This window comes from Carica papaya, chromosome 7, assembly GCF_054855325.1.
Source record: "Carica papaya isolate Zhongbai chromosome 7, ASM5485532v1, whole genome shotgun sequence".
Taxonomy (NCBI): domain Eukaryota; kingdom Viridiplantae; phylum Streptophyta; class Magnoliopsida; order Brassicales; family Caricaceae; genus Carica; species Carica papaya.
The window spans coordinates 25,798,508-25,826,461 of record NC_142315.1 but is presented as its reverse complement, the minus strand read 5'-3'; the positions used below and the strand labels follow the sequence as shown (position 1 = coordinate 25,826,461).

At 35.9% G+C, this 27,954-nt stretch overlaps 1 protein-coding gene across 2 annotated transcripts; it reads right to left on the bottom strand.

Annotated features, from left to right (window-relative positions):
• Positions 1-199: 199 nt before the first annotated feature.
• On the bottom strand, positions 200-27,519 carry LOC110825010 (RING/FYVE/PHD zinc finger superfamily protein). 2 transcript variants are annotated; one of them, XM_088208304.1, is made up of 7 exons: positions 27,164-27,517; positions 22,435-23,525; positions 20,242-20,302; positions 20,044-20,144; positions 1,956-2,046; positions 1,191-1,238; positions 200-632 (listed from the first exon to the last, which is right to left on the bottom strand). In XM_088208304.1, exons 2-7 carry the CDS (start codon positions 23,523-23,525, stop codon positions 540-542), a joined length of 1,485 nt encoding a protein of 494 aa, XP_088064430.1. In that variant the 5' UTR covers positions 27,164-27,517; the 3' UTR covers positions 200-539. The 2 variants fall into 2 exon arrangements, with proteins under 2 accessions (XP_088064430.1, XP_088064431.1); XM_088208305.1 differs by lacking the exons at positions 20,044-20,144; positions 20,242-20,302 and having other exon boundaries at positions 27,164-27,519.
• Between the last annotated feature and the right edge of the window lie 435 nt (positions 27,520-27,954).

Here is a 27,954-nt window from a genome sequence, read left to right as displayed (position 1 = left end):
AGTTTCTTCCTTTTCAGAGCCACCATTTTCAGCATAAGAAAAACTAGGTTGAATTACTAGTATGAAAAGGTGGAAATATATCAATTATAGCATGTCAGATCAAATGATTCTCCAATCTTGACTTTTCCGGGAAAAACACCCTTCTGATATTAGAATATAAGGGCAAACTCCTGTTTGTCCCCTGAAAATGAGAATGAAATTAACCAAATAAATCATGTTAAAATCAAATTGGACCTGAAGGTCATTCTGTCCACAAAATATGCTACATTCTGCTATGAAGTTATATCTGCAGCAAGAAATAAAATATCAAATCGGAGGTGGATCTTGCAATGAAACTTCTATCTGATCCAAACATGTCCAAGGCACAAATGCCTGCAGCTCATATATTGCATATTGATTCCCCTCACTACAATTATAATGGATGTTCACTCTGATGGAGGTATATCTCGAAAATTTTTATCTTTGGATTTTAAAAACTGAATATACAAGAATATATTTGACGGTATATTCCAGTTGCCAAAATTGCCAAGCGGTGAACTCTATTTTTTTGTCACAACTCGGGTAGTGTCTCCTGAACCATCACTCCTGGTCTGATGAAGTCTGCGCCGTTTAGCAACTATCCGATGCCTCAGCTACACAGGACATGAAACTTGTTAATCTCCAAAAGATAACCAATATCATAGAACTTTGATAACAAGAGACGTACAACTCCAACAAGCCATCATAGAGAAAATGGAAATTTTATATAGGGGCAGAAATGATGAATCTTAAATCTGGGAAGAAAACTAGAACTTGAACCACACAACGTTACATAAGTTGGTACCAAACCACATGATAATACGTAAGTTGCACACACAGCAGAAATGGACTGCATACAAGCTCGCTCTTGCATCCTAATATGTTCGAGGAAGAGGCATGATTATACCCAAAGGGCACTGGCAAGTACAACATGAACTATTACTCTTAACCATTTGGTGAAGAGATAATAAAAGTAGGTAATTACAAATGGCTATATGAATAAACTGAAGGAAACAAAAGGAAATCAATAAACCTAGGAACTGCATAGTAATGTGCTTGTGGAAAACCCCAATCTACTAATAATAATCTAAAGATGGGACCGAAGAAAACAAAACCTATACTCAATCTTTGATGCAAAAAAACCACAAACCAGATGAAAGCACAAAACTAACCTTCTTAATATACTCAACCTGCTTCAACACTTTATCAGTTTCCAGCTCCTGAGGAAATGCATAGAATTAGAAATTTGCTAAGAAATGATCAAGAAACAAGCAGAATGTAAATTCCCACAATAAAATGTCTGAAGGAGGACTAAAAAATAAAGTACAGTACTTTATTTCGAGCTTGTTCAAATAAACAAGAAAAAGGAGATGTCTGAAGGAGGCCTTGGAGAACTGTCTTAATTAAATGAATACAGTACTCTATTTCGAGCTTTTTCAAATAAACAAGAAAAAAGTGATGAAGGAGGCCTTGGAGAAATGTCCTAACTAAATGAAGTACAGTATTCCCTTTCAAGCTTTTTCAGATAAACAAGAAAAAAATGATGGCAGCCATTTACATAACTCTCACAGGTAAAAAAATTACCTTTGTGCTTCATATCTTAACTTGGCCTCACTATGCACATACCAGAAATCATTTTTTTAATGTATAATAGAAACAAGATCTCATTTGAATGAATCATTAACCAGACCAATAACATAATCCTACTCAATTTTCAGATAGATCAATTAAAGTACCAAAACAATTGATCGGGGTAATGATTAAATATTTGCCACTTAGATGACCCCTTCCCAAATCCCAGGTTCGAAAATATTCACTACTTCTACTAGAGCAACCACTTAGTATAACCTTCCTTCCAAGTATCTTTATAGCAATACATAATCAAGAAACAAAAATTATATAAATAAAGGAGTTCCAAAATTGGAGAAAGTTACCACCTGAGGAACAGCACAATCAGCATGTGATGGATCCCAGAGGACAGAGCAGAAGCACTCCCAGTCATCAGTTTGGACTTCAAAAAGAGGAGCCCTGGGTATATAAAAATATTGATTAAATAAAGACTACACACTAAGCATTTTTTTAACTTTATATTTATTACCATTCTTATAAAAATATCATAACTATGTATGTTTAGGTGTTCCATTAACAAAATAACGTAATGTTAAATGATTGTCAGGTTAACAATTATCTTAAATTTTTAATTCATAGAGAAGATGATAACTTTAATATTTACATACTAATGCTCACATGCATAAGTCTACTGGGCTAAACGCATGAAAAAAACACAAACAGATTACAAACTAAAGGAGGATAAAATAAAAATGAAATAAGAACTGCATCATACAAGATAGCAATCAAATCCTTGTGTGGCATGGATAAAAGAATTCTCCAGAAAGAAACCAGACTTAAGCCCAAAGAGAAACAGAAAACTGGTCCTCTCCAAAATAACCATCAAACAAATGAGACCTTTGCTTAAAATTTCTCGCATTTCTCTCCAATCAAAGCCACATAAAAAGGTTAAATCAAGAGGACACACCCAAGAAGCATGAAAAGAAAATAATCTTGTCCAAATCCTCCAGACATTCACGCAGTGATTGCACACTGAAGTGTGGAAGCACAAAAAACAAACATCAAAAGAAAGCACTCTTTGAGATCTATGATTCTAAAGGTAAGTCATCGTATTTACCCTATTTAGAACCACCATCCACAAGAAGCTCTCACCTTATAAAGACCTTTCCAGAAAGGGGGGAGAAAAGTCTAAATTGTATTTGGTAGGGTTGGAGTATGGGTAAGAAACTCAAATGATTTGCAAGTATAGCACCCAAAAAATAATGGACCTTTTTGTTTTTTTTTAAAAAAAAGTATAATGCGTATTCATTAATTACAGGCACTAAGGGGGTTCCTCTATAGATTACATCAATAAACACTTCTGTAAGGTTACCAAAACCCTCTATAGATTATAAATAGTTACTGGTAACCCAAACAATATTTACACATCAATAAGTATTTCTATAAGGTTACCAAAATCCTTCATAGAATATAAATAGTTCTCCGTAACTAAATAAGCTAAAATTTGATACCATTTATGTCTAACCTATCAAACTCCTCTTCCATCTCTTCAAATGCCCTTCGGTTTCTTTCTTTCTACACTACTCAAAAAATTGTAAGAGGAATGAGGCCCAAATATTTTTTTCCTACCACTCACCCCCTTCCATGTCCAAATCTAACCCCTTACACTACCTGCCATTGCCTAGCTAATTCTCTCCCCATAACCCTCCTTGATGTAGAGGTCTTTTGAGTACATCCTGCGCCACCAAATAATCTTTCTTTCTCTCCTCCAAATCACCCATAGAAATCTGCACCGTATAATTTTTCTAATTTCCTTACAACACTCTCCATAATTGTTAAAAGAGACAGATAACACACTGATAAGTTTGATAACGTACTTTTGATAAGAGTAAGACACCCTCCTTTAGAGAACAAATTCCTCTTCCACCCTGCCGACTCTCTCTCGAACCTGACCACAATAGGGTCGTACATTCTCACATCTTTGTATTTCACTCTCAAAGGCATACCTATACACTTGATCAAAAGCTTTTCTACCTTGCATCCCAAAACTTTAGTGTAATTTGCCCCTTCATCTAGTCTCACCAACTCAGATTTGGCAAGATTAATATTAAGACTCGAAATCCCTTGAAAGCACAATAAAACACATCTTAAATTAAGCAGTGCATTCTCATTCGGTTCACATAAAACTAACATGTCCTCTGTGTTTTGCCTGCTCTTCGGCTCCCACCGTAAGCCCTCTAAGTAATCTCTCTTCCTTAACTCTTAACATCAAAATATTCAAAACTTCCATAGTAACAATAAACAACAATGGAGATAAAGGATCTCCTTACCTAAGACCTATTGTATTCTTGAAAAATGACGATGGTCCACCATTCACTAATACTGCAAAAGATGTCATTGTGACACATGAATTAATCCACTTGCACCAACCTCCCTCCAAATCTCAATCTCATCAACATATAACCGATGAAACCCCAGCTAACAGGATCGTATGCCTTCTTCATATCAAGCTTGCATAGGATCCTATCTCTATTATGGTATAATAGTTCATCTACAACTTTATTTGCTACCAAAATAGCATCCATGATTTGTCTTTCTTCCACAAATGCGTTCTTACCTCTCATAACACATTTGTAATATTTCTAGCTAATATCTTCACAATGAGCTTGTTCACAATCCCTATTAAAATGATAGGTTTGAAATTTTTTATATTAGATGCTTCTCCCACTTTTGGAATTAATACGAAAAAAGTTGAATTTAAAAATTTCACGAATGTCCCCATCTCATGAAACTCTCTTAAGTTCTCTAGAATATCCTCCTCCATTAAATGTTAGAACTTCTGTATGAAGCCCATATTAAAGTCATCGGGTTCTGGAGCTTTGTCCTTGTTACATTGCATAAATCCTTCATAAATTTCCTCCTTCGTGAATTCTCTTTCTAACAACTCTCAGCTTCTATCACACAATGCTCTAAAACTAATACCATCCAGTTGAGGTATCCAATTAAACTCCTCTTGGTACAAGCTGGAAAAGAAGTCTTAACCCCCTGCTTCAGCTACTTATTGCCCATCACCACTCTATCCTCAATCACCATTTTCTCCATGTAATTGATCCTCTTAGAGTGACTAGCCATACAATGAAAGAATTTGATATTTCTATCACCTTTTTTATTCACCTGGCCCTTAATTTTTGTGTCCACGAAATCTCTTCCCTTTGTAAACTGCTAGCCAAATCAATATTCACTTATTTCTTTCTAACCGTTCCTCAATAGACAATCCTACCCCATCCTCTTCTTTATCGAGAACCTCCACCTCCTATAGTAAAACTTTGGCATACTCCTCTTCCCTCACCTCCACTTTGCACCATTGCTTAATTATGTCATTCACAGCTTTACCATTCACCCCGAAGTGTCTCCACCACTCTTCAACCTTGTAGAAAATGCTAACCTTCATCATTTCTTTTTAAATCTGAACAAGCATGTTCCCACTTGGTACCATCAGCTACCAAACATATAGGTAAATAATCAAAAATAATCCTTGACAATAGCTTCTAGCATATCTTTGGAGCTTAATAATGGCATGAGACTGAAACTAAGAATATGTCAATACATGACTGTACTAAATTAAGACTTTGGTTGAACCAAGTCCATTTGCCACATGAGGGATAGATCCAATAAATTAAGTTTGTCCAAGGTCTCTTTAAATTCATTAGGATAAACCCCTTAAAAGACCTTTCTTCTCTGCACATAACTATATTAAAATCTCCCCCCACCATCAACAGAAAATCATATTTCAATTTGCATTCGTCTAAATCCTTCTACAACGAGTCTCTCTCTCTTCCTTTTATCTTATAATAGACTCTTGTAAATACCCATTTTCTTCCATTGCTATGAATCTCGAACAAAGAAGATATAGAACACTCTCCCTTAATTACCTCCAAACAATTAAGAGTTGTCTCTTTTCATAAATTATAATCCCTCCATATGCTCCCCTCGCTGGTAAATCATACAATCCAATTTCTTTTTCGTCTACAAACTCCTAGCAACCCAATCATGACAATCTTCTAGTTTAGTCTCCTACAAATAGATGACTTCTGGTTTCCATCTACTCATGCATCCTCTAATTACCTATCTTTTCTTACAATCATTTATTTCCTTAACATTCCAGGATAGATGCACCATATCGATTAACCTGCAATATTACAACTCTCTAGATTCCTCCATACCTTATTTGCTTTCTTTTTTTGCTTTTTTGCTCCCCATCCCTCATATTTCCTCCCTTTCTACTCTCAATTTCCTTAAACAACTCCATTGTTTTATCTTCTAAACCCTCAAAAGAAACTCCCAACATACAATGGATCTTTTAAATATTTTGCATTATCCACCTTGAAATTTCTTTTTCAATTAGATCCCGGATCTTCTCTCCACTCTCTCTCTCTCTCCACCATAGCCACGCCTCACTGGTTATTTCTTTCTACCTCCTCAATCTCCACCAGGATCATTGTCAGTTTATAATCAACCTCATCAACCTCCCTCTTATTGCCATCACCATTCCCTACGTTGATATCTCTTTGGCAATCTCCTCATCCGAAATCATCATCTCCCTCTATGTCTCCCTCTTAACGTCTTCTACACTTGCTTTCAAATCTCCCTCCACCTTACCTCCGCTTGACTCTCCTCTTTCTCTACATCTTTCTCCAATCTCCGTGGCCAACACCACCCTCTTCTCCCTCATCGCCATATATGTATTCGTGGTGAATGTGGAGAAAAGAGTCTAACAATTTTTTTCCGGATAAAAAATGAGATAATAAGAGGAAGGCAGAGGAAAAAGTGTGCTAATATGGAGATTAAAAGGCTTGCCTCTATCATTCATTATAGTGATATTAACAATAGAAAAGGTGTTTAATTCTTTATGTAGATCATAAGTTGCAATCTCAATGGTTTCAGCAACATTCTTAGTTAAGATCAAGGTGGTTATTACTAGAGTAAGCCAAGATATTGATCTAATCCAAGAGACCAAGTTGGGTACGATCAATCCAACTCTTATCTATAGTGTTTGGGACGCTCTAGATTTGAATGATAATCCTTCAACTCCCTCCCTTGGGGCCTTCGTGGGCATCTATGTGATTTGGAACACTAAAGTGGTATCTTATGTTGACCAAGTTGAGGGTTCTCTCTCTCCTTCTATCCATTTGAATATTGTGGATAAGGGGTCTTGGTGGCTGTGTTATGTGAACGGGCTCAATCATTCCAGTTTCCGTTCTTTCCTCCACGAGGACTCTCTTTTCTTTCGGATATATGTGGCCTCTTGTGATGTATTGAGGCTAATTGTAAAGCTTGCAGAGAGCCTCTAAAAAAGTTGACAAATAATAGAATCACAACTATCATGAGAGGCTTTAAAGATTTTATTCAGGATTGCAAGATAAGAGATCTTCCCCTACCCAATGCTCAATTCACTTGATCAGTGAATAGAAGTTGAACCTTTTCTTTTCACATTGACCATTTTTTGGTTCCTAACAAATAAGAAGAGTGTTTTCCCTATTTGGTTCAAGAGGTTCTGCCCCATAATGTTTCCAACCATTTCCCTATTCTCCTAGAATCTAGATGTCTGAGTTTGGATCCTACCTCCCTTCCATTTCGAGAATGTGCATAACCATCTTGACTTTTTGGAAAATATCGAAACTTGGTGGTCGGAGTATATAATTTGCTAGGTTGGGAAAGGTTTAAATTTATGAAGAAATTACAGTTCCTTGAAGGTATATTGAAGATTTAGAATAAGGAAGTTAATGGTTATATTAGATCAGAAAATCCAATATTCTTAAGGAGATTTCTTTCCTTGACAATATGACTTCCATAGATGTCCTTTGTCAGAGTCTCGCAATCTAGATTTGTTCAATAGGCCTTCCAATGTGAAGTCTTTAAGCAAGCAAGCTGCTTACTTCCCATTTTTTTAGCCTTCCTGCCCTATAGTGAGGTTGGTCTAAGAGAATTCCAAGTCACTTGGAAAAAAACTCTTTGAATTAATAGTTGAAGCTTTTATTTATGATAATATGGATACTTATAAGGAAGCTAAATCGAGCTAGTTGTATCAATAGTGACACCATATTTCCTCCTTTTGTACTGTTGTCGGAGTCAACAAGCTTCTTGTCTTTTCATTTTATCGACCTAGTGGTATCAACTGTCTTCCTTCTTATGGTTGATAATTTCCAGGAGAGGCTTTCAACCTAAGTGGCCAGCCCGTCCTACCTCTCTTCTAAGCGGGCATAATCCTACTGATATTACTTCATGAACGTCTCATATTGTCACTAGAAACTTTTGAAGTCCTACATGATCACTGGCTCCCATACCAATTTGTCATGGGTCCCGAGCTATAGATCATGTCACATAGCCTTTTAGTATAAAGTCCTAAAGCAAGTAAGCTGCTTACTTCCCGACTTTCCGACCGTGCCAGAAGAGGCTCTTCTAAGATAACTTTTAATCTTTTAGAGAAAAACCCTATCGATTAATAATTAATACTTTTATTCAAGATGATATGCGTATTTAGATAAAAACTAATGTAATTAATTCTATTATTAATTCCATGAATCATAATTTCTAATCTAAAGTCTAACTTCAATTATAGGAATCATATTCCTAGCTTTATTCCATTTCCTAATCTAAATCTAAATTTAAATATTTAGTAGAAATTCTTAAAGAATTCTAATTTTTATTAGTTCCTTAAAGAAACCAACTTCCAATCCAACTATTTTTTTTAAACAAAAAGTATAACGAGCACTCATTAATTACAAATACCAAAGGGATGTCAACTCATATACAAAAGATATTTACACATCAATTAGGATCTCAACAAGGTTACAAAATCTTCCATAGAGTGTAAATAGTTACTCATAACCAAACAACCCAAAAATTAGATACCATCTATCCTTAATCCTATCAAACTCCTCTTTCACTCCTTCAAAAACTCTTTTATTCCTTTCTTTCCACACTACTCAAAAAATTATAGGAGTAAGACCCAAATGCTTTTTCCTCACTCACCCTTTTCCATGCCCATATCTCATCCCCTATACTACTTGCCATAGCCCAGCTTATTCGTAATAGCTCATACGTCATATTCCATAATTTATACCTTAGAGGATACCGTAGTAAAATATGGTCGCAAGTCTCCTCTAGCCCTCTTACAAAGGTAGCAACCATTCAGTAAAATTTTTTCCCTTCCCATCAACTTGTCAATAGTCAAAATGTATCCACGCTCTGCCTCCTTAGTAAAGAAAGCGATTCTTAGGGAAGCATTTTCACATTTGCCGAAATGGGAACTTATCCTCCAAAATGTCATTTTTAACCAAATATTTATAAAATGACACAACCGAAAAAGACTTATTTGGGTTGACGTCCAAATTAGTTGATCATCGCTCTCATTCAAAGATACAGAAGACGGTAAACTCAAAAGAGATTTGTAAGCATATATTTCCCAATTATTAAGGTTCCTTAAAACTTTCACATACCACTCCCTCCCACCCCCAAAATCTCTAAATGCTTCCCTTACTGTTATATCTTTGTACCTTAATATTGCTTTTCTATGGGAATCTATCTTTAAGCGTGTCCTCTCTGAGCCATATGTCCATCCAAAAGCTCTCTCCCCATTACTAACCTTCCATGAAATATGATGCTAAAAGTTGTCTCTTCTCATACATATTTTTACCCATACTCCTATCCCATGCAGTCCAACTATATACTCAAACTCCTTCCTTTTGTTGGTTCCATCAGTTCCACATCCTCCTTTTTGCGTACTATGACACCCTTAACAATGATCAATAGATGAGAAAGTTTTCTTTTAAAATTTTTGAGAAGTTCCTGATTAAAGAAGAAATTAATTGGCATAAGAAATCCAAAATGAAACAAGTTAAAGCAGAAGATGCTAATTCTAATTTCTTTCATATAATTGTCAACTGTAAGAAAAGGAAAAAGTTTCATTAAGACATTAGAACTTGAGAATGGTAGATTAGAGAGAGATCAAGAAATGATTGGCTCCTCAATTACTGTTTTTTATATCTCTATGGGGATGAGGTAAATGATCAACCTTTTGTTGCCCAATCAATGGAAATCGAGCTAGGAGGATTAAGAGACCTTTCAAGAAATCTAAAAGTAAGAGAGCTATTTGGGACCTTGGTATAGATAATGTTGTTGGGATATCATCAAGGAATTCTATCTTAGATATTAAGGTTTTTGAGGAATTCCATCACTATTGCCTTCTTCCAAAATTGTTTTATCCATACCTTCACTATTCTCTTCTTCCAATGCTAGTGGGATATCATCAAGGAAGACAACGTTAAGGTTTGAGGAATTCTATCTTAATAGCAAGGAAGACAATGTTAGTATGAAAACTTTTATTACTTTAGTTCCCTAAAAAGATTGCTCTATTAAGGTTTCTGATCTTCATCCAATCATTTGATAATGACTATTTATAAGATTTTTCTAATGTGATTTCTCATTGATTGAGGTACTCAATGATAGGAAAAACCAACGTTGTTTTGTTGGTGGCATAGAGATCCTGAACACTGCTCTTATTGCTAATAAGGTGGTAGAGCAGTTCATGAGATTGAAGAATAATGCTTTAGTGTTCAAACTGGATTTTAAGATAACTTATTGTCATGTGACTTGGGCCTTCTTAGATAAGGCCTTAAAGAGGAAAGAATTAGGTGCTGGATTGCAAGGTTGGATCTCTGGAAGTTTCTCTTCTGTTGCTTTTGCTGTTTTGGTTTAATGGCAAATCTAGAGAGTGGTTATTGTTGGCATGTAAAAATTGACAGATCTAATGAACTGAATTGGTTATAATGTTTTACAATGACCTTTTCTTTACCTTGCCTCTGGGGAATAAATCCCAGGTCTATCAACTTTTTGGGACCCTGTTGTGAATAGTCTCTAAGCGCATGGATCTTGGAAGGTACTCTTTTTTCTATGGGTGGTCTGCTTACTCTTACTCATTCTTGCTTGTTTAGCATTCTACTCTACAATCTTTCTCTCTTAAAATACCTAGAGGTGCTGCAGAATAAATTAAGAGGGTGATGAGGAAATTTCTTTGGTCCGCGTTGGGTGATTCCTCTAAAAACCACTTAGTTATGGGAGAGATGTTGTTTATCAAAGTCTAATGGTAGTCTTGATGCTGGTAATCCTTTTTTTTTTTTCGAAATATGATGCTACTAATCCTTATTGTAAAAATCTGGCGCTTCTGGCTAAATGGCTTTGGCGCTTTTCTTTAGAGTCTAACTCTTTATATTATAGGATTATTAAGAACACTTTTTTGCATCATAGTGAATGGGATTCCAAGTCGTTGTTTTGAGGACATAAAGGAGCCCCTAGAAAGTTATTTTCAACTTTTACAATGCTTTTTTACCCTTGCTCAAAATAAGGGTGGATGATGGTTCTTTGTCCTTTTCTGGGAAGACCCTTGTTGTAATAATATTCCTTTAGCATCTCACTTCCCTCATCTGTATATTTTGTCCCAGCCTCATCATGCCCCATTTTTTTTTTCATAGTACTTTAATGATTCACTTTCTTATAACATGTCTTTCTTTGGGAACCTTAATGACCCAGATTTTGATGATATAACCTCTCTGCTTCACCTACGTGACTATGTTGTTTTATCTAATAACTTTAATCATAGAATCTGGTCTTTGGAACCTTAGGTCTCTATTATGCAAACCTTATTATGTTTTTCAAACTCAAGATCTTGCCTCCCATAATGACATTTTTAAAGAGAGTTTTGGGAAGTTTCTTGCTTCCTTTAACATTGAAGTTTGTTTGGACTCTGATTTTGAAAAATATGACTAATAATGATTGGCTTCATGCTTCCTAACCAAATCGTGCTTTATTCATGGGAATTTATGTGATATGCTTCAGAGCAACAGAGACTTTTGCATTGTGATAGAGCTTGGAGAATTTGGTGCTCTCATTTGATACTTCTGTTGTTTCTTGGGCTTTGCCAAAACACAATAGAGAGATTCCTTTCATATGTTCTTTTGATACAGAATTTGAATAAAGATATTAAAACTCTTTCATGTTACCCCAAGGTGCTTGCAAAGAGATTATCTAGAACTCTTGAGGAAGTGATTGACGAAAATCAAAATGCTTTCATTGAAGGGAGACAAATTCTCGATGCGGTATTGATTGCCAATGAAGTTATGGATGATTTAGTAGGACAGAAGAAACAGGACCTTATATGCAAAATTGATATGGAGAAAGCACATAATCATGTGTTGAGATTTTGTGGACTATATACTTAGTAGGATGGGTTTTGGGTGTAAATGGAGAAAGTGGATTAGAAAATATATTTCTTCTACCTCCTTTGCGGTTATAGTTAAAGGGGGACCTTCAACTTTTTTCAAGTCTTCTAGAGGTCTTCGTCAAGGAGATCCTTTATCACCATTACTCTTCCTTACCGTTATGCAGACTTTTAGTAAATTGATAGAGAGGATGGAGGAATTGAACTTATTGAAGGGAGTAGATATTGGGAAGGGGAAGGAAAGAGTGAGAGTTTCTCACTTATTTTTTGCGGATGATGCTTTAATCTTTTGCGAGCCGAAAGTTAATGCCATTTTACAATTGAGATGTATTCTACTTTGCTTTCAAATGGTTTCTGGGCTTAAAATCAACTTCAGAAAGACGGAAATGGTGTGGATTGGTAATAGAAGAGATGAAGCAAGCTTGGCCATGGTTTTGGGTTACAAAGTTACTACTCTACCAATTAATTACCTTGGTCTCCCACTTGGGACCAAATATAAAGATGTGAAAACTTAGTAGTCTATTATTGAGATGTTTGAAAATAGGTTGGCCTCTAAAGGGGGTAGACTTATTTTGATTAAGAGTACACTTGTTAATTTACCAATATATTATCTATCCATTTTAACAATTCTGGCCAGCATTGCAAAAAGACTCGAAAATATACAATGTAGATTCCTTTGATGTGATGAGGATAGAAATAGGAAATACTATTTTATAAGGTTGGAGGAGGTAAAAAAACTGGTTATGGAGGAGGGGCTCAGTTTAAAATCAATAATGGATTTAAATCGTGCCTTCCATGGGAAATGATTGTGGAGGTCCCTTGAGGAGGAGGAGAAATTGTGGTGGAAGGTAGTGCATGCTAGATGGGGTGATTGGGAAAGGGAGAGTGGAAGAAAAGGTATATTCAAGCCTCATGGGTTGAGCATTTGGAGAAAAATAAGGGATGACAGCCATCTTATTAGGCATTATGTGGGCTGGCAGGTCGGCAGGGATGGTGAAGTTAGTTTTTGGCATGATGAATGGATGGGAAACTTCAGCTTAAAGGACAGATTTAAAAGAATTTTTGATATTGCTAGCAATAAGGATGCCAAGGTGGAGGAGATGTATGAGAATGTGGGGGAGGGAAGGGTGTGGAATGTGAAGGTGAAGAGAAATCTACAAGATTGGAAATAGATGAGTATAGCAGTCTGCTTTTGTGCCTGAATGAGATGAAATTGAATAATGATAGTGACAAAAGGCTGTGGAAGCTGGATGAGAAGAAAGATTTCTCGGTGAAATCTTTGTATAGCTTTCTCACTAAGAGTGACAACAATGGAAGCAAGTCAGCACCTTATAAGCAGACTTGGAAGTCTAAAGCCACTCCTAGAATGACTTTTTTTCCTTGGGAAGCGGCCAGTGAATGTATTTTGACTATTGACATGCTAAAAAGGAAGGGGAATTCTTTGGTTAATAGATGTTACTTATGTCATGATGATGAGGAAACATGCAACCATTTATTATTATCTTGTCCAGTGACATACAGCATTTGGACCTCTCTTTCTGGGTTGTTAGGGTTAAATTGAGTTATGACTGATAGTGTGAGAAATGAGCTGTGGGCCTATGTGGGTTTTTGTAAAAAAAAAAAAGTAATTTATTTCTTATTCCACTTACTATTTTTTGGGTGATGTAGAAGGAAAGAAATAAGAGAGTTTTTAAAGATATAGAGACTAACTTACAAGAATTAGAAATAGATGAATTCATATTTTTAGCTCTATTTTGTTGGGTCATGACATCAAAGATTGAGAAGACTTTGATATTGTCATGGACCACTTGATTGACATGTAACTATTTTGTATATGAGTGGTACTCCCTTTGTATATTGCGCATAATAATATTTTCTTTTTATTTTTAAAAAAAAAAATTCTTTAATGTCACACTCTCTTTATTGGGTTATGGGTGATTTGGCTAAAAAGAAATGTAAGAAATTTTAGGAACTATTCTACTCCCAAAGAAAAACGGGCACCCTTCCAAGAGCCTCAGTGCTTTGAAATCTCACAAACAACAGCATCCCAAAAGGAACCAGCCCGAGGATTCCTCCCGGGAGAACACCAAGGTAAGTGAAGGGCCATGTAAGACATCGAAACCCATAAAAGCAGTAAAGCCTATACTTACTGAAGCTCAACATTGATACCTGCAAAGCTGCTCTACCTAAGGCCAACTGCAAACCCAAGATAATCTAAAACATAGCAATATGGTGATCACATTATAAAACGGAGCATGATAATTAGAAGGAAGCAAGGGTGAAAATTTTTGGGGAAGAAGCAAGAAAGGGAGAAGATAACTTATGGGTAGCACTAGGGAGAAATAGGAGGGGGAGATTTCTTGTGCTTACAGAGGAAAGAGGGGACCGTACATGGCGCATAGTTATACCGGAGGAAAAGGAGGCGGAAGGATGGTGGAAAATGATGGTGACTTAGGCTGAGGTTGCAAGCAAAAGGTGGGAAGGAACAGCTAAACACAGTGAGGTGCAGACTGTTAAGAAGGCAGAAGGAAGGAAGAAAACATGGGCAAAGCTGCTCCAGTGTACCTGTGTTGCCCTAGCAGCCAAACCGAGTTCAAGATGAGATTGGAAGAGAAGAGTAAAAAAAGTTATGCAGAAATTGCACGGAGGAGGGTGGCATTGCCGAGCTGAGTGGAGAAGAAAGGATCCGGATACATGCCGGATTGGGAGAATTGTGAGCTTCAAATCCTGGAAATCAAATGCAGATGAGAGGATATTGATAAGAATAGAGCGAAATGGTTTCAAACCCTAAGATTTTTGTAATGGGTCAACCTTTATACTCCAGGAAAGATTTTGGTGATTTAATAGATATCACATGATTTGTAAATATTTTTGTGCATGGGCTTGGACTCCCTTGGTGCTTGTAGTTAATGGTACTCTATACTTTTTAATTCAAAAAAAATATAAATAAAAAGAAAAAGATCTTGTCCTCAACAAACTGAAGGTGGAAAACTTCCAGTTTATCATGACCAATCTTGAGACCCTTGAAACCACTGTCTCAAAACCTCTCAAGAGCATACAGCTCAAAACATTGACAAGGAAAGGAGATAAAGAATAACCTAGCCTCGACCCACGATGTCCACGAAACCACTCTCTAGCCTTACCATTAACTAAAAACACAAACATGACAGAGGACAAAAAAAATCGATGGCCAACATCTCTATCTAGGCCGAAACCTTCTCCATCCAACGATCAAGAAAAGCCCAGTTCATCCGATCACAAGCCTTCTCAAAATTCAATTTAAGCACTGACCCTTCAACTCTAGACCACCTAACATCCTCCACCACCATATTAGCAATGAGGGAAGCATCCAAAACCTTCCTTCCACCATCAAAAGCTCTTTGATGGATAGAGATGGTCTCGTCCAAGACCCTAGGTAATTTAGCAATTTGCATATGTAGCATTATTATCTTAAACAATCTATAAAAACAGGGATTTCTTCAAAAAATAGCATTTTTTAATGTTAATATCACAAAAAAAACCCCTTTTGTAAAAACAATAAAGTGTGAATTGTATTACTATAGACACCAATAGAGTGCCACCCATGTACAAAATTTACAATTAACATATCAACAAGTTCCGCTAGATCCTCCATAAAAACAAGAGGATGACTCTATAACAAAAACCCAATGTTCTGAAACCATCTATTCTTAAGGATATCAAAACCATTTACATTCTCAACCCCATCAAAAACCCTGATATTCCTCTCCTTCCAAACTACCCAAAAGATAGAGAGTGGTATTATGTCCATTTGTTTCTACCGGCCTCTAACACCCCTACACGCCCAAATTTCTTCCCTCACTAATCATGCCATCACCCAACTAACGTCCAACAGCTCATAAACTAATTTCCACAGCTTGTAAACCTCCAGACATCAAAGCAAAACATGCTTACAAGTCTCCTTATCCCTCTTACAAAGAAAACAAGCATTGACCAATATCTTTCCCCTCTTCTTCAAGTTGTCAATGGTAAAAAAAAAAAAAATTCTTTACTAGCCTCCTAAGCAAAAAGAAAAAAAGAAAAAGAAAAAGAAACCCCGGGTGGGGCATTGGTCTTCCATATCTACCTAATAGGGAAACATATACTTTTATCTCCATACCTGTATAGCTTCTTGTAAAGGGATTTAACTGAAAAAGACTCTTTGGATGTGAAGCACCATCGAGGTGTATCAATGCTTCAATCCAACGAAATGTAAGATAAACTTTCTAATAACTTCTCATATTCCTCAATCTCCCAATCATTGAGATATCTCGATACAAGCACCTGCTACTCCTTCCCACCGCTACTATTCTCAAGTAGAGAGTCACAAATTTTGATGTCTTCCTACTGTGCAGTTGCATAAATTTGAGAAAAACGTGCCCCCAAAGTGCTCTTTTCCAGCCATTGATCCTTCCATAATCTAACTTTATCCCTCTTTCCAATCTTCCACCATAGACACTCCTACAAATTATCTTTCCCTTGGGTAATCTTTTTCCACAAGCTTCTCCCATGTGACCTTGTGCTCTTTCTGGTAAGTCAACCTCTATCGTCCATGCCCAATTTTGCTACAATTATTTTTCTCTATATTAGTTCTTCTTCCGTTAAAAATCTCCATAGTTATTCATCCCCTACAAAGATTGCAAGCCCAAGCGACCAAGGTGTAGAGACTTCTTGAGCTCACTCCATGCCACCAAATGAATTTGTCTTTCACCCGTGTCAACCCACAGGAACCTGCTCTGTACGACTTCCAACTTCTTTACCACGCTTTTCAGAATGGTCAACAGAGACATGTAATAAATAGGAAGGTTGTCCAAGGTACTCTTGATGAGCCTGAGTCTATCCCCTTTTGACAATAGGCCCTTCTTCCAACCTGCCAACCTCTTCTCAAATCTATCTACCATCAGATCTCACATACTTATTTATTTGAGCTAGGATCCAAAGCTAAACTGAAATGCTTGATAGGCAAATCGACATATCTACATCCTAAAGCCCTTGCCATACTGACCGAATCACCTATCGACCTCACTCTCGATAATTCAAACATGGCAAGGTTAATATTAAGCCCTGCAACCTCTTAACAACCCCTCAACATACATCTGACGTTCAACAAAGCTCTCTTCTCTGGTTCACCAAATAGCATAGTATCATTTGCAAAAGGTAAATGTGATATCTCCTCAATCTGATCCCTTACCTGCACTTTTTATCCTCTTAAAAGCCCACACTCCCTTACTCTAATAAGCATACCATTCAGGACTTCCACTACCACTATAAAAAGTAAAGGAGATAATGGGCCACCTTAACTCAGTCCTCTAAAAGTTTTAAAGGAAGATGTAGAGTCTCCATTAACAAGGACCCTAAAAGAAGTGGTGGTGGTACAAACCTTTATCCATCTCCACTTTTCACCAAAACTCATCCTCTGAAGCATATAATTAACAAAACTCCAGTTTACATTATCATAAGCTTTTTCCATGTCAAGCTTACATAAAGCCATTTCCTCCTTCTATATATCAATTCATCAACCACTTCATTATTATCAAAGCTGCATCCATTATCTGCCTACCTCCCACAAAAGCATATTGACAATCGTCAATCACCTTACGACCTTTGTCATCCTTATTACAAGGATTTTGGCAATTAACTTATAGATGCACTCCACAGTTTAATGGGTCTCAAATCCTTAATATCCCGAGCCCCACTAAACTTTGCGATGAGTACCAGGAAAGAAACATTAAGGGATTTAATAAAAGACCTATTTTCATGCAACTCCTAAAAGAGGTCCATTATGTCTTCCTTCATAACTGTCCAAAACTCCTAAAGAGAACCCATATTAAAATCATCTGGACCAGGAGCCTTATCTCTCTTAAACAACATAAAATTGTTAAAAATCTCCTCTTACGAGAAGTATCTCTCTAATACTGTTCTGCTTGAGTCATCAAGGACTCTGAAGTCAATGTCATCCAGACTGGGCCTCCAATCCACCTCTTCCCAATAAAACCTACGAAAGTAACCCCTCGTCTCCATTCCTTTTTTTTTTTGAGATAAAACCTCTCCTCTCCATTCTTAACTGCTTGTTATCCGTCACAACTCTATGATTAATCTTCATCGCCTCAACATAGTTATTTCTTTGATGATACCTGGTCATACTATGGAAGAACTTGGTGTTTCGATCCTCTCCTCTTATCCATCTATCTCTTGACTTCTGTCCCAAGAGATCTCTTCCATCTGTAACCTGGAAGTGACTTCAACTTTTAGAGACTCTATCCTGGCCATGTCTTTTGTCATCAGATGTCCATCCCCTTCCCTTTCCATCTATACCCTTAATGTCATCCAACATTGTCTTTACCTCCCTGTCAAATCTAATCCCTCTTCGTTGCACCACTTCTTGATTTCAGCTTTAAAAAATTTTAATTTTTGTTGAGCCCTGAAGCTTGCCTTCCCCACAGGATTTATGGTCGTCCACCACTCCCTTACCTTATCCTAGAACTCATACACTTTTAACCATTTGTCATCAAACCTGAAAGGACATGGTCCCCATCTGATGTCATCTGCCAACAAATTTATGGGGAAATGATCAGAAATAACCATCTGAAGTCTTTTCTAACACATGCTGCCCACGTACAACTGCCACTCTACAGAGACAAGGAGTCTATCAATTCTGGAAAAAGTCACCAAAAGCCCACGTATGGGGAAATGACAACAGATTATCACCAAAAATCCTTTGTTCCAAATCTTCAATTTTCCCCGAATAAATTGCGACTTCTTCATGATCCTAAAACCCTCTCACGGCACAGGATTGAACTCCCATCAACAGTTTCTAATATTCTCCAAGAAACCTGGACGGATCAATCGCATATTCTCAAACCAGAACAAAGTGGGACCCTATCCATAGGGTTGAAGTCCCTCTACCAGTTTTTAATATTCCCTAAGAAATCCGAGTGGGTCCGCCAATAAAAGTGGCCATTTACCAAAAAGATGGTGAAGTGTTCAAAAACAGAATGGGAAGAAACTTCTAACCCAAATCCATAAAAACATCTTTCCAAATCCCAACTATTTGAGACAAGAAAATGATCAATACAAGATGAAAACACCACTCCTATTTGCCAACCAAGTATTGAGCGTTGGACAGAGGTTAGTCCCTAAGCTCAAAATCATGAAAGAAACCATTAAATCCCCATAGTAGCAGCTACTTTACCGCTCCCAAACTTCTCAAACAAGTAGTGACAAGCAACAAAATCCCAACTAATGCATAAGAAGGCTTACATAAACCATAAACATACAAAAGTTCCTCACAACAATACAAAATGAGCACTGGGTAACTATGTTCGCGCACACAAGTAAACCACCAAGACCACTTACCGTTTAACATTCAATAAAAAAGAATTTTGCAAGAAATGCGACTAGCACGGGGATTCAAGAAGGAAGTGGTTTGGACATTACATCTTGTGGAAAGGCTGTAAAGTTAAAGAAATCCAGAGAAAGGGTTCTTTCCCCACCCAACAAAGAAAACAAGACCCTCACCTACCTTCAACTCAAAGTAAAAGACAAAAAGAATCATACACCTCTACAATAGATTTCTAGGAGCTTGTATGAGTAAAAGTTGCCCCAGCCTTAGTAACCTACCTGTTTTGAAGCAGCCTAAACTCACTCTTCACCACTCCATAATAGATTAGAGTCCAAGAGAAGCCACCATAGCCACTTTGGCCGTAAGGTTTTCAAATATTAGTATCTTAACTGGCTGTTCTGGGTTAACTGTTGCAAAAATCTGGGTTTGGGAAAGAATTGAAATTGATAAGAATGATAAAAGGGCATTGCTCTTATTTATCAAGCTATCTTCTGGGTTAATAGGAGAGAAACCCTCTTTACTTAACAATGTTCATTTTTCTTAACCTATTGTTTAATAATCCCCTATTTTAGGTTATCTGATTTTTGGAGGGACCTTACAACCTTTTTGTATGTTCCTCTGTTTTGTACTCTTTGGTGCCTTGTGACATACTTTTTTCTTCTTCTCATTAAAAAAGTTAAGTATTATCTTTTGAAGAAAATTTGGCATATGTGTCTTCTTGTCACTTTCTATCCAAAGAAGACAATAATGCATTTTCTTGTCAAATATGGATCCAAAAGCAACCAAAACTACCCAACAGACTATATTCTTATTAGTTTACCTGCGCCACTTTCCACAGATTCCATCACCTTCTACAGCCTCTCTACACTGGAGCCAATTACCTATTGAGCTAAGTTCAGAAGACTTGTCACCATTAAACTCCTACAAAGAAGGATGTGTCACTTTTTCTCCGATATTGAGTCAAATCTAAGCAAAATGGAAAATGCTATGACAAATAATTACACAAAATGAAACCTACATGCAAATTAATACACTCTGATGTACCCATTTCCAGTAGTTCACCAATGGTATTAACATCCCTGCATAAAAGTCAAAATAAAAAGAAAATGTTATGAAAAGATGTCCTACATGGATCAATAATGCACATGAGAAATCAATTATTCAAAGGATGCTTATGACAATATCAGTTACTGAATATACACAGGACAATATCGTCTCCTCAAAATTTTTTTTTAAATATCATCTGAATATTTTTTTTAAAAAAAAAGAATATCATCTGCCCAAAAATGCGTGACATCACCACTTTTTTTCCCTTAAATTCTTCTGATACTACAGAAAACAAGCTTCTAATTCCAAACAAAAGTGGATGACTTGGAGGGAAACCAAACTCTCCCACAAACACCACTGATCAAGGCCATGCTTGAACAAACTCAAGAAAATTTGTCGAATTTGTTTACAAATTACATTTAGTTCGACAAGGAGAGAATAATTTTATCAGAAAATGATAAAAAAAGGCAGCTAGTTAGCAAGTTAAAGTTCCATTGGAACAATATATTTCAAATTTCACTGAAATTTAATAAAATTTGGAACACTGTTTAAATTCTACTTAAATAACTTATAAACTCAAATTTCCTAGTTGAAGATAAATCTTTTACCTTCACCTAATTAAACTAGATTGGATTTCCAAATGAATTCCACAAAACTTCATTTTCTAAACTTAGCCTAAAGCTTTCAATCCTCTCTCCATGATAAGCTATAGTTAGCTTCTGCAAGGTTGCAAAGAAAAAATAGAAAAGGATACGCAAAATAAGGGTTGAAAATAAACCGAGCTAAACCTAGTTTCTTGTGTATCATGGAGCTCGAGTTTAGCTTCAAACTTTTTCAAGAAGAATAAAGATATTATATTAATAGCCTAAAGCTTTCAATCCTCTCTCCATGATAAGCTATAGTTAGCTTCTGCAAGGTTGCTAAGAAAAAATAGAAAAGGATATGCAAAATAAGGGTTGAAAATAAACCGAGCTAAACCTAGTTTCTTGTGTATCATGGAGCTCGAGTTTAGCTTCAAACTTTTTCAAGAAGAATAAAGATATTATATTAACAATGCACAATGAGGTGACCACCCAAGTGCTAAAGAAATAGCTAAAAGTTAGTCAAATATCAATAGTCTCCAAGATCCTCCTTTGAGTGAGAGAGGGAGACCCCTTTAACAAAAATCCAGGACATTGGAGTCAATAATCTCTTATCTTAGAACTTGTCCCCAAAGCTCTTTGGCTCCTTTTCCTACCAAATAACCCATATGTTAGACAAAGGAATGAAAACAATCATCTTTTTTTCGATCTTTACTAATCCTAATAGCCAACTCTAGAATTCAACCTTAATTTGACTTTCATTTCAGACTTGTATCAGTTTGTGTATAAAGACTATATACAACTCTTAAGTCCTTCTGGATTTAAACCAAATAATAGAATGAGCCTCCCCAGTCTCAAGCTTGAATATGCTTGATATCAACTTTAACTTTCAACAAAATAAAATTAAAAACCAAATACACAAATAAACTATTCTTTTTTTTTGTAGAGCCCATTTATAACCTTGATCTGCTTGAAACTTGACCAAATTGACTGAGCCAAACCCAAACAATTTGTTAGTCATATCTGCCTTGCTCAAAATAAGATCGTTCTAAATATACTAAAAAAAGGATTGTGATCTTGAAAAGTTCAACATAATTCCCAAGATTTCATCTCTTCCAATCAACTTAATTTAGGAGACAAAACTAAGATAAAGGCACACGGGACTGAATAAAATCAGTTCAGTTATTACACAGAGAAGAAAGTCAGGGATGAAAAGTAAATATCCAACACAAAAGTTGCTAATTTCTTCACACCTTTACACCTTATGCTCTCTAAAGACCATTCAGTAGAATGCCCAGCACTACGGAAAAACTGTCATGTTTCTTTTCAATAACATAAATGTAGATCTTAAATTATTTTTCTTAATGCAGAAATCCAGACTATAAAGTCAGCACAGAAAGCAAAGGATAAAATTAACAGCCATTCAGATTTATGCATACTAGATTCAGTTAAATCTGTTCTTTGACTTCACAAAGAAATTGGTTTTTAGCAGACCTCTAGAAAACTTTCCTTAAAGTTAATGAACATGCACAAACTGCCTAGATCATTCTTTTAAAAGAAAATATAAAGATAGCAGAAATAACCTCTGATTGAGTGGACCTGACCAATCTGGAACTTCTGCTTGAAAGCCTTTTCCAATTCGAACACCTGTAGTATATGGTTCAGTGTCCCTCAACATCGATACTATCGAATTAGATTCAGCCTTCGACCATGAAGTTCTGCATTTTCCTACTGCATTGGTGATATTTGTTGAACTTCTTGCAGTTGTCTCCTTGAGAATTTTTCGCTTCTTTTTCAAACATGAATGACAAAACCACTCATCAACTGGAATTTTTTTTACGCGGGGATTGCCACATGTTGTATGAAATGCTTCTTCACAGTTATCACAAATTAGCATGTTCAGTGTAGTTTCTGACTGACCACAAATTTTACATGACCTGGAACAGCTGCTACTGCTGCTAACAACAGTGTCTTCAGTAGAACAATCAGTCCTCATAGGCCAAGGTCCTTCAAGGATGCCATGGCTTCTAAGTATAGAGATGCAGAGATCCCTTTCTGATAGATCTTCTCCCATGACTTCGACAGGTATTACACTAGAAGAGGAACATTCACCATTATCATCTCCCTCAGCCTTCATGGAAGCTGAAGCAAGTTCAACATTTGATTTTGATGATGAGCAACTATCATTTATACTATCAATATCTATGCTCTTAGGCATGGAACCTTTTCGTCCTTCATCAGAAGTGCACTCCTGTACAACTGGACATTCATTGATGGACACTAATTTTGAGAGATGATTCTCTGCATTGCATACAAGTGAAGGCATGAGAGGAGCTTCAACAACTGTAGCCCGTGGCTCAACTTGAGAAACTCCATATTGAACCTCCAATGCTGGTGAAGGTGAATCAGTACTGACAACAGAAAGACAATCTCCACTTCTCTTTGTGTTTGCAGAAGCCTCTGCAAAAACGAAGGTTACAGGTTTCCCCTGTAACTTTCTTCGGCTATACACAAAACGAGGTGCAGAGATTTCAGACATTGTACTGACTATTGAGAGCTGTGAAGAACTTTCTGGAAGGTTTAGACGGAAGTAATCAACAATTTTCTTTTCCTCTGTGTTTCGAACAGCTTCTCCACGGCAACCTTGAGAATGCTCATCAAATTTTGAAAACATCTGCCATTTGTCAATTGAAACATCAAACTACACATATCATCCTTTTCTAATTTTCAGATACACAAAATAAGCAGCTTCAACAAACTAGGAGGAGAACCTTGTACCAAAATTGTCACCTGAAGAAACTACACCAATATCCAGAATAAGACCTAAATATCTGACTCTTCTTTACAAAACTTTACTTGCGAAAGTATAATATTTGGCCTTTGGTATTTAGGTCTTTAATCTTTTAATTTTACTTATTTAAATATTCAACTGGGAAACTACCTCCAACAATCCTAAAACTTTGGCTCTTTGGCCCCTATACCTCTAAAATTTCAGTCGTGTATTGACCACCCTTGATTTTTTTTTTTTTTTGAACACAAGCAAGAACATAGTCCAACTCGAACCCCATGACCTTCTATAGAGAAGGGACGTATCGACCATTAAGGTAAACAATGGTCGATGACCACCCTTAAATTTTAATTCTCTGCAAAGTCTATATAGGATGAAGAATAATGAGTTTTGCTTCAGAGAGAATATCACTCCTTCTCTGTCCACCCTAATCTATTTAGGAAAAAGAAAAATTCCACCCTAATCTATATAGGAAAAAGAAAAGTTCAACCTACTAGTTGCTCAACAAGGCAAGACCAAAAATATTTGTAAAGAGACATAATTAATCAGTCAATTAAATCAGCTTTGATCAAAACAACAAAAATTCGTAACAAGTCGTCAACTTAATCGAATAGCTTATCTTGGATCTGTTATCGTGAAAGTTAACAGCAACAGCAAATAACCTTTGTTGTCAAAAGTAGACATCTTAAATAAGCTAAGCACACCCAGAAATTAAAAGTACTACATCTTTTGAAGATTATTAGAAGCAGACATACTGATTCTGTACTGCTGGAGAATTTGAGATCTTTGTCAAATATGAGTTTTCCACTTCAATGCTTCTTTTGAGCGTTAAGTACCTAATCTAAACTCAAAAGCAACATATATAATAGATTCTTCACATTGTTCGACACCAGAATTTTGAATATAGAGATCTTCTTGGAGAAAAATCAAACGGAAAGAAAGATATAGAAAAGCCTAATTGTTCGACACCAAAATTCTGAAAAGCCCGTTTACTCTAAGACAAAAAAGTAAAAATACGTTTGAATGGTTTAACCAGTAAAGATTTTTTGGTGTAAAATATTTGTTTCAAAAAAAGAAGCATGGTGTAAAATAATTATGGGGAGATTTTAATTAATTACTTTTGGAAAAGGAAACCCCACATTTTTAGTAACGTGATATAATTTAAATTTCAAATTGTCAAAGTTTGAATGGAAGTTTGACGGTACAAAGAATGAAAGTTCAAGGAGTATGATATAAATTAAAAAGACTAGGGATCCATGAGCCAACGAGTAAGGCTTCTCAGATTTTTAGGGAAAAAATTTCCTAAACATTAAAAGTTAACAAATTTCTTTGAAATAAAAAATAACAAATTAAGCTCCCAATAACCTATTCCATCCGAAAAAATAATTTGGAAGCATTTTCAAGCAGCTTCCTTTGCTCCTTTCACCCAATAAGAAGATAAAGAGGGGAAAGCACTAAAAGCTCCCTACTCCCAAGTCATCTTCATGTCAAAACAAAAATTGGTACTTACAAGATCTAGTTCGACAGAAGTAACTAGGAAATTTAAGAGTATGTAGATTTAATAAGCCACCATTAGTTCTTATTTGTAGACCAAAATCTCCACGATGCCCAGATATGGACCCGGCTCAAGAATAGAAAGTTCTCTATGAAGTACTATTTTTTGGCTTTTTGAATAGAAATCACGTCTCAATTCATGTTGGAAGGCCACGTGTGTATATACAAATTCTTCTAACACATTTCCTTTTGTCTATTTGAGAAGTTGTTTGGATCTCAGATGGACAATCTCAATAGAAGGGGTTTCACATCACTTATCTGTATGTGAGACAATGAATCTCCTAACCATCTTCTTTAATGTTGTCATGAAGGGAGAAGAGTACGGGAATTGACTAATAGTCTTTTGGGTATCATTTGGATGATGAGTAGTTCTATTTGAGATGAGTTTTTTGCTTGGAATGGTATTCGTAGTCAAAAGTCAAACTTTGCATTTGTTCCTCATGCCATTATCTAAACTATTTGCATGAGAGGAATTGGAGAGTTTTTGAAGGGCTTTCTACTAATTTGTTAGCCTTATCGCTGATTGGTTCCAGACCTTAAGTATTTTGTTCAACGCCCATAGCCTCCTTGGTGATCTAATAGATGCCTTGCACTGTTCTTTGCTGCATCTTTGTATTTCTTAAGCTTTGGTCTATACATACATGGGAGGCAATCCCCTAGAGAGCCCCCTTTAATGCGTTCTTCTTATTCTTTCCTCTCAAAAAAAAGACAGATCTACTTCAATGCTTTATTAAGGCCTACAAAGCCAGAGAAATTAGGTGAATTTCTAGATCTTAAATGATTTGTGACGATTACCTTTTTCCACATCAGTCAATAACCAAGGATTCTTATGACTCTAAGCATTGATGAAATAGTAGATTACAACTGTCATGTACTAACATCATGAAGTTTCTCAAAGCAAAATGCAGTCTCTTTCTATTACAACATGACAAGATTACACCTCGACGTTATACAATCCCACTTTAATTTGGCAAGCATCACTTGGTGCCACCCTGACCTTGGACAAATGTAAATTTTTTGTTCTGGTCATTTATTAACTTTTCTTGGCAATGGCATTTACCCATCTTTCAGTGCATTTATTTTTTTTTACATATATAGCAGCTTCCGCTGCATATCCCAAAAACAATCTTTTAACACTTATTCAGGATCTTACTAGTATATGACCGGAGAATTAGTTTCTCATGGTTAAATTTCTTTTTACTTGTTCCCAGAACTCCAAAAACTTAACTAGACATTAGCTTCTGAGAACCTCATGAATTCCTAGGAAACAGAAAAAATAAACCAAGAATAGGTGTTCAACAGCTGCCCAGTCATTATTGTGTTCCTTGAACTGGAACCTAGGCCCTTAACAAGATCTCGAGGTATATATCATATGCACAATTTATGAAGTGAACTAAGAACCTTCTTTGTAAAAACAGGAAAGTTCTTATACTTGCAGACACTTCCTTTTCCTAATATTTCCAGAATTCATTTTGAAAAACCCAAACTTCCATAAGATCCAGGCAAAAACAAAAATGAACACATAGAAAGGAAATGTACAACCCAAGGTGATCAAATGGAACCCACAAGTTGTAAAACCTAAGTACTTCTTTCCAAGTTGATCAAATTCCCAACTATCTGCAGTTATTTTCTTGCAAGGTGCTGTCAAGTTTACCCAGAACCCAATTTTAATTTCTCTTATGTAAACAGAAATCCCAATATGGTGGGTTTCAGTTTCTTTACCATTGGTTTTTAATCCAAAATATTCTTCCAGCGGTGCCTTAAGTTCAAACTTCATAAATCAATATAGCTTTCTATTGCATGAAAACCCTAGAACACATAGACAAGACAATAAACTATCAACAAGCAATCCCGAATGCCTAATCTCAATATACCCCACATAAAGAAAAAACCACATAATTATACAGTAAATTATGCAACATAAACATGAATTTGCATTCAAAACAAAACAGAGAACAATCAATAATAACCTGATCTCAGAAGAAATAGATGGCTTGGCATTGAAAAAGAACCGCCTTCGGTATAACTGTTTCTCAAAAACGAACACAAAGAAAGGAACTTTGAAGGTCTGTCAAAACCAAACAGTTGAGCAATATAGCAATGACAATATACCAAATCAAATGCCCAAACCAGGCATCCCTCTCTCTATCTCCCTCTGAATCTCTCAATGGGTAACTTTTCTTTTTTTCTGGGCTCTGTGTGTTTCTTTTTCTTTTTTTTTTTTCTTTGATAAACTGTGTTTCTTGTTATATGGCGTCCTTTTTCACTTTCTGTTTGTTTGTTTGGGTGTATAAACCAACGGGTGCCATCACTCATCAGTCTTGTAAATTGGAATGTAGATTTGATTTCATGAATCTTACCAAACATGTTTATTTTCACTGCAAATTATAAATTCTTTATTCAATGCTTTGGATTTTTAAGTCTAATATGGTCATATTATGATTAGTTACTAATAACTTTAACTCATTGTTATTAGAATCTAAGTTATTTTTCTCATATTTTGACTCAAATTTTAATTTTATGAACTAATAATTAAAATATAATAAATTTTGATTATAAATTTAAATAAGAATTATACTTAAATATTTGTAGACAAGTAAAAATATAAATTTATATTATAAAGTTAAATATATTTCTAAATTTAATTACTTTATACATCGCATGTACAAATTATAATCAGTTTTATATTTTATTAAATAACTAAAACTTATTAATTATATAGAAATACAATCTGGTTGAACTAAATGCAACATAGTAACAA

What these genes read in the sequence shown, in the direction of transcription:
- LOC110825010 (XM_088208304.1), bottom strand. Translation starts at nt 23,525, where the DNA reads ATGTTTTCAAAATTTGATGAGCATTCTCAAGGTTGCCGTGGAGAAGCT. An exon ending in ATCTGTGGAAAGTGGCGCAG is followed by an intron (nt 2,047 to 20,043) that starts GTAAACTAATAA and finishes TTATATACCCAG; the next exon opens with GGCTCCTCTTTTTGAAGTCC. An exon ending in AGGTTGAGTATATTAAGAAG is followed by an intron (nt 633 to 1,190) that starts GTTAGTTTTGTG and finishes TGTCCTGTGTAG; the next exon opens with CTGAGGCATCGGATAGTTGC.